We start from the raw sequence: 7,500 nt of genomic DNA, 5'->3' as shown, positions 1-7,500 counted from the left end.
TAATGTACATTATTGAAGAATTCATTGATGTTCATTGTATACTGAATGACAGACTCACTGTCTGTGATGTTCATTGTATACTGAATGACAGACTCACTGTCTGTGATGTTCATTGTATACTGAATGACAGACTCGCTGTCTGTGATGTTCATTGTATACTGAATGACAGACTCGCTGTCTGTGATGTTCATTGTATACTGAATGACAGGCTCACTGTCTGTGATGTTCATTGATACTGAATGACAGACTCGCTGTCTGTGATGTTCATTGATACTGAATGACAGACTCACTGTCTGTGATGTTCATTGTATACTGAATGACAGACTCACTGTCTGTGATGTTCATTGATACTGAATGACAGACTCACTGTCTGTGATGTTCATTGATACTGAATGACAGACTCGCTGTCTGTGATGTTCATTGTATACTGAATGACAGACTCGCTGTCTGTGATGTTCATTGATACTGAATGACAGACTCGCTGTCTGTGATGTTCATTGTATACTGAATGACAGACTCACTGTCTGTGATGTTCATTGTATACTGAATGACAGACTCACTGTCGGTGATGTTCATTGTATACTGAATGACAGACTCACTGTCTGTGATGTTCATTGTATACTGAATGACAGACTCACTGTCTGTGATGTTCATTGATACTGAAAGACAGACTCACTGTCTGTGACGTTCACATTTCAAGGTCGAGTTGACCTCACCCTACTGATGTTCCAATAACTATAAAATAGTGAAAAACTTTGTCCCTCCATTGTAATTGCAGTTATTCACAGATAGGATCCAGAAAGAAGAGGATGCTCCTTACTTCTTCAGGGCAGGTGAGATGACTTGTTGCACTATCCACCATTCACACCACTTTACCAAGAGAAACTCACCAGACCTTGTCTTCTACTGGTCCTGGCTTGCTGGCCATGCTGTGCTGTCAATTAGACTGCAACTGTTTTGAATGATTGATGACATTTGGCCTTCAAAGGGGAAACATGTTTTTAATTGTTCATCATTCACTCACAAGATGTCCTGGTCTCTGGGTGCCTGTTTGAGAAGCCCTGGTCTCTGGGTGCCTGTTTGAGAAGCCCTGGTCTCTGGGTACCTGTTTGTGAAGCCCTGGTCTCTGGGTGCCTGTTTGAGAAGCCCTGGTCTCTGAGTGCCTGTTTGAGAAGCCCTGGTCTCTGGGTGCCTGTTTGAGAAGCCCTGGTCTCTGGGTGCCTGTTTGAGAAGCCCTGGTCTCTGGGTGCCTGTTTGAGAAGCCCTGGTCTCTGGGTGACGGTTTGAGAAGCCCTGGTCTCTGGGTGCCTGTTTGAGAAGCCCTGGCCTCTGGGTGCCTGTTTGAGAAGCCCTGTTCTCTGGGTGCCTGTTTGAGAAGCCCTGTTCTCTGGGTGCCTGTTTGAGAAGCCCTGGTCTCTGGGTGCCTGTTTGAGAAGCCCTGTTCTCTGGGTGCCTGTTTGAGAAGCCCTGGTCTCTGGGTGCCTGTTTGAGAAGCCCTGGTCTCTGGGTGCCTGTTTGAGAAGCCCTGGTCTCTGGGTGCCTGTTTGAGAATCCCTGGTCTCTGGGTGCCTGTTGGAGAAGCCCTGGTCTCTGGGTGCCTGTTTGAGAAGCCCTGGTCTCTGGGTGCCTGTTTGAGAAGCCCTGGTCTCTGGGTGCCTGTTTGAGAAGCCCTGGCCTCTAGGTGCCTGTTTGAGAAGCCCTGGCCTCTGGGTACCTGTTTGAGAAGCCCTGGTCTCTGGGTGCCTGTTTGAGAAGCCCTGGTCTCTGGGTGCTTGTTTGCGAAGAATCAGCTATGAAAGGTGTAATGTCAGTCACCATGTTTACATGCGCACAGTATTCTGGGTAGTAGCTCATATCCGCTTAAGGTCTTATTTGGGATAAGATGTTTACATGCACCTTTTGATATCCTGCTCATGAGTATCACTGTACCCATGAATTATCATAATGTTCCTCATTTAAGTTCATCTGGGTTAAATGGACACTGGCTGTAGGTCTATAACCTCTCACATGTAGAGTAATATACTAGTAACTCCTGCAGAATTATACATTTCTTGCAGTGAAATTATACAACAAATGTTAATTTATTCTTGGGAACAGGAGTGGAGAAATATGATTTCTTTCAGCATCTCTTGAGAAAATGCGAATGCGCGTGTAATGTGCTATCTTTGACTCTGTTAAGCAAGCAGACACTATTTCAACCACATAAAATATGCATCCAAGACGAACTGAAGTCTTATCAGAAACGTGTTTTATCATTTTGACATTTTTTTCATTTCCTTAAAACCGGTCAAACTGATGATAGTTGGACATGTTGCATGGGACTGGTCTTTCCACTGTTCTGGGAGTTATTGAGTTTTCTCCCCGGTCCCTAAAACAAAACAGACCGGTGTTAACTAGATTACTAATGCATTCGTTCTAAGACATTATTCTGGTCAGCACTACTTTATTTAGTTTTCTAACAGAACAGAAGCTGCATGTACCTTAACTATAGTTGATAAACATATGGCCGACCAAATGTCAGAAATTACAATATGGCCGACCAAATGTCGGAAATTACAATATGGCCGACCAAATGTCAGAAATTACAATGTGGCCGACCAAATGTCAGAAGTTACAATATGGCCGACCAAATGTCAGAAATTACAATGTGGCCGACCAAATGTCAGAAGTTACAATATGGCCGACCAAATGTCAGAAATTACAATATGGCCGACCAAATGTCAGAAATTACAATATGGCCGACCAAATGTCAGAAGTTACAATATGGCCGACCAAATGTCGGAAATTACAATATGGCCGACCAAATGTCAGAAGTTACAATATGGCCGACCAAATGTCGGAAATTACAATATGGCCGACCAAATGTCAGAAGTTACAATATGGCCGACCAAATGTCGGAAATTACAATATGGCCGACCAAATGTCAGAAATTACAATATGGCCGACCAAATGTCAGAAATTACAATATGGCCGACCAAATGTCAGAAGTTACAATATGGCCGACCAAATGTCAGAAGTTACAATATGGCCGACCAAATGTCAGAAGTTACAATATGGCCGACCAAATGTCAGAAGTTACAATATGGCCGACCAAATGTCGGAAGTTACAATATGGCCGACCAAATGTCGGAAATTACAATATGGCCGACCAAATGTCGGAAATTACAATATGGCCGACCAAATGTCGGAAATTACAATATGGCCGACCAAATGTCGGAAATTACAATATGGCCGACCAAATGTCGGAAATTACAATATGGCCGACCAAATGTCGGAAATTACAATATGGCCGACCAAATGTCGGAAATTACAATATGGCCGACCAAATGTCGGAAATTACAATATGGCCGACCAAATGTCGGAAATTACAATATGGCCGACCAAATGTCGGAAATTACAATATGGCCGACCAAATGTCGGAAATTTCAATATGGCCGACCAAATCTCGGAAATTACAATATGGCCGACCAAATGTCGGAAATTACAATATGACAGGATATTGGTGTGCATGTAAATGTGGTAACCTGAATAATAACAGGATATTGGTGTGCATGTAAACGTGGTAACCTGAATAATAACAGGATATTGGTGTGCATGTAAAACCTGAATAATAACAGGATATTGGTGTGCATGTAAACATGGTAACCTGAATAATATCAGGATATTGGTGTGCATGTAACCGTGGTAACCTGAATAATAACAGGATATTGGCGTGCATGTAACCGTGGTAACCTGAATAATAACAGGATATTGGTGTGCATTTAACCGTGGTAACCTGAATAATAACAGGATATTGGTGTGCATGTAACCGTGGTAACCTGAATAATAACAGGATATTGGTGTGCATGTAAACGTGGTAACCTGAATAATAACAGGATATTGGTGTGCATGTAACCGTGGTAACCTGAATAATAACAGGATATTGGTGTGCATGTAAACGTGGTAACCTGAATAATATCAGGATATTGGTGTGCATGTAACCGTGGTAACCTGAATAATAACAGGATATTGGCGTGCATGTAACCGTGGTAACCTGAATAATAACAGGATATTGGTGTGCATGTAAACGTGGTAACCTGAATAATAACAGGATATTGGTGTGCATGTAAACGTGGTAACCTGAATAATAACAGGATATTGGCGTGCATGTAACCGTGGTAACCTGAATAATAACAGGATATTGGTGTGCATGTAACCGTGGTAACCTGAATAATAACAGGATATTGGCGTGCATGTAACCGTGGTAACCTGAATAATAACAGGATATTGGCGTGCATGTCAACGTGGTAACCTGAATAATAACAGGATATTGGCGTGCATGTAACCGTGGTAACCTGAATAATAACAGGATATTGGTGTGCATGTAACCGTGGTAACCTGAATAATAACAGGATATTGGTGTGCATGTAACCGTGGTAACCTGAATAATAACAGGATATTGGTGTGCATGTAAACGTGGTAACCTGAATAATAACAGGATATTGGTGTGCATGTAACCGTGGTAACCTGAATAATAACAGGATATTGGCGTGCATGTAACCGTGGTAACCTGAATAATAACAGGATATTGGCGTGCATGTCAACGTGGTAACCTGAATAATAACAGGATATTGGCGTGCATGTAACCGTGGTAACCTGAATAATAACAGGATATTGGTGTGCATGTAACCGTGGTAACCTGAATAATAACAGGATATTGGCGTGCATGTAACCGTGGTAACCTGAATAATAACAGGATATTGGCGTGCATGTCAACGTGGTAACCTGAATAATAACAGGATATTGGCGTGCATGTCAACGTGTTCAGTGCTGTTTGAGAAAGATCAGCTAAGTGAGAGGCGAATACACCAGGGTTTAGTCACCTCCTTCTTTGTGGTTTGTGAAGAATCACTTTGTTGGCAGATCGGTGACTATGAATGACTAATGTAGTGATGATAATCAACCTCCTTCAATACATATTTAATCCGGAATAGCATCTTTAATCAACCATTGTTGCCTGCCGCAGAGCGCCTCGTGGTCAGATCTCTCACCACACACCGAGCGGTGGAAACACAGACGTCACACCCTCCCGTAACCTCCTTGTCCAGCGCTAAGGGTTTTATTTACAATCAGTTTATTTGCAGAGGAGCAGCCACAAGCACACAGGCTGTGTCCCAAAACGGCACTTGCAATCCAATGTAAGTGCATCACTTTTGACCAGGGACCATAGTGCTCCGGCCAAAAGGTAGGGCACTCTATAGGGAATAGGGTGTCATTTGGGACACATCCACTGCATGATTTCTGTTCTAATCATGACTAGTGGAGGTTTAATAGGCCAGTCTATTTATGAGAGCCACCCTCACCACTGTCATGTTCCTCTGATTGGTTCAATTAAAGAGGCTCTCAAACAACACTCAGAACCCTGGCTGTGACCAAACAGCCTGCCACACTTAAGAGGAAGTAGGGCTAGGATGGACTGTTAACTGGGTTTAGGACTCTTCCCAAACGGCCTGCTGTGGGTCTGTCTGCCACACTGAAGAAGAAGTAGGGCTAGGATGGACTGTTAACTGGGTTTAGGACTCTTCCCAAACAGCCTGCTGTGGGTCTGTCTGCTGCACTTAAGAAGAAGTAGGGCTAGGATGGACTGTTAACTGGGTTTAGGACTCTTCCCAAACAGCCTGCTGTGGGTCTGTCTGCCACACTGAAGAAGAAGTAGGGCTAGGAAGGACTGTTAACTGGGTTTAGGACTCTTCCCAAACAGTCTGCTGTGGGTCTGTCTGCTGCACTTAAGAGGAAGTAGGGCTAGGATGGACTGTTAACTGGGTTTAGGACTCTTCCCAAACAGTCTGCTGTGGGTCTGTCTGCCACACTGAAGAAGAAGTAGGGCTAGGATGGACTGTTAACTGGGTTTAGGACTCTTCCCAAACAGTCTGCTGTGGGTCTGACTGCTGCACTTAAGAGGAAGTAGGGCTAGGATGGACTGTTAACTGGGTTTAGGACTCTTCCCAAACGGCCTGCTGTGGGTCTGTCTGCCACACTGAAGAAGAAGTAGGGCTAGGATGGACTGTTAACTGGGTTTAGGACTCTTCTCAAACAGGCAGTTAACCCACTGTTCCCTGGTAGGCCGTCATTGTGAATAAGAATTTGTCCTTAACTGACTTGCCAAGTTAAATAAATCTCTCCTCTACTTTTAGCCTTATCCACAGGCTAAACCGGTGCCCCAGAGTCGAATCATTGTATCAGCAAGATTCCTGAAACCCATCAAAGAGCCCTGTTCGATTTTGTAAGTTCAACTTACATTTGTCCCTGTGTGAATGTGTCTGTGTGTTGTGTTACTATACAGGTAGACCCTACTACATCATCACAGTTGTTTGTGATTGATATGGATCTGAACTGGCGCCTGATGTTAATTGTGTTATAATTAACCAATAAGGTTCGAGGGGGTGTGGTATATGGCCAATATACCACGGCTAAGGGCTGTTGTTACGCACAACGCGGAGGGTCTGGATACAGCCCTTAGCCGTGGTATATTGGCCATATACCACAAAGCCTTACTCGTATTATAAACTGGTTACCGACGTAATTAGAGCAGTGAAAAATACATGTTTTGGTCATACCCGTGGTATACGGTCTGGTATACCACAGCTGTCAGCCAATCAGCATTCAGGGTTCGAAACCACCCAGTTTATTTGGCATTTTGAGTCATTTAGCAGAAGCTCTTATCCAGAGTATTCATCTTGAAAATAGCTCAGTGAGCCAGCCAGGTACGACAGTCGTATAGTGAGTATGTTACGTGTTCTGATTGTGAAGTTCTCTGATTCTCCTGACAGCGTGGTAGCGAACGGTGATGTGTTGACCCCAGCGTTAAGGCTGCTGATACCCCAACGGATACTGGGCCAATACGACAGGGTTCTGGAGATGATCACTGACAAAATGGGTTGGAGAATCCTGGGGTGTGTACGAAGGTACCCAAACGTCATTGGTTTCACTTAAATAGATGTTGTTTTTAAGTCAATTATTAATCCGTTTCATCCATTTTTTTCGGGCGCAGTTTCCCAGACACAGATTTAAAACCTAGTCCAGGACTGAAAATCATACTGAATGGGGATTCTCCTATCAAATACATTTTTTTTGTTGTTCAGGATTAGGCTTCATCTGTGTCTGGGAAACTCGTCCTGTGAGTTTCATTGTCAACGTGACATTAGATCTGGTTTATAACGTCTTCGTCCTCTTTTTCCTAAATGACAGGTGATGTGTGCATTTTCTCGTCTTTTTTTACAGCCTTTACACCTTTGATGGTAATCATGTGAACGATGGAAAGGACTTGGAGAGTGGGCAGTTTTACGTGGCTGTTGGGAGAGACAAGTTTAAAAGACTTCCCTACAGTGACCTTCTGTTCACCAAACCAAGGGGCATACGAAGGACTACAGGGTGAATATCTCAGACGGCTTCTGACTCATGGATTGTTCCTTTTTGTTCTTTCCTTACTTCATTCATTGTTCTCTCCTTTATTTATTTTCT

General features: G+C 43.5%; 1 protein-coding gene across 1 annotated transcript in view; it reads left to right on the top strand.

The window, feature by feature from the left end:
* Window positions 1-7,410, top strand: part of LOC139394621 (doublecortin domain-containing protein 2-like) — a gene marked incomplete at its 3' end in the record, with an annotated part of 7,752 nt that extends 342 nt beyond the window's left edge. Inside the window, exons 2-5 of the mRNA XM_071142722.1 lie at window positions 779-833; window positions 6,186-6,262; window positions 6,810-6,944; window positions 7,261-7,410. Coding sequence (XP_070998823.1) covers window positions 779-833; window positions 6,186-6,262; window positions 6,810-6,944; window positions 7,261-7,410 — 417 coding nt within the window. The remainder of the gene's footprint in view (window positions 1-778; window positions 834-6,185; window positions 6,263-6,809; window positions 6,945-7,260) is intronic.
* Window positions 7,411-7,500: the final 90 nt, after the last annotated feature.

Source organism: Oncorhynchus clarkii, unplaced genomic scaffold (assembly GCF_045791955.1).
Source record: "Oncorhynchus clarkii lewisi isolate Uvic-CL-2024 unplaced genomic scaffold, UVic_Ocla_1.0 unplaced_contig_8311_pilon_pilon, whole genome shotgun sequence".
Lineage (NCBI taxonomy): Eukaryota > Metazoa > Chordata > Actinopteri > Salmoniformes > Salmonidae > Oncorhynchus > Oncorhynchus clarkii.
The sequence above is the reverse complement of the archived record's forward strand: the minus strand, read 5'-3'. Positions and strand labels throughout refer to the sequence as shown.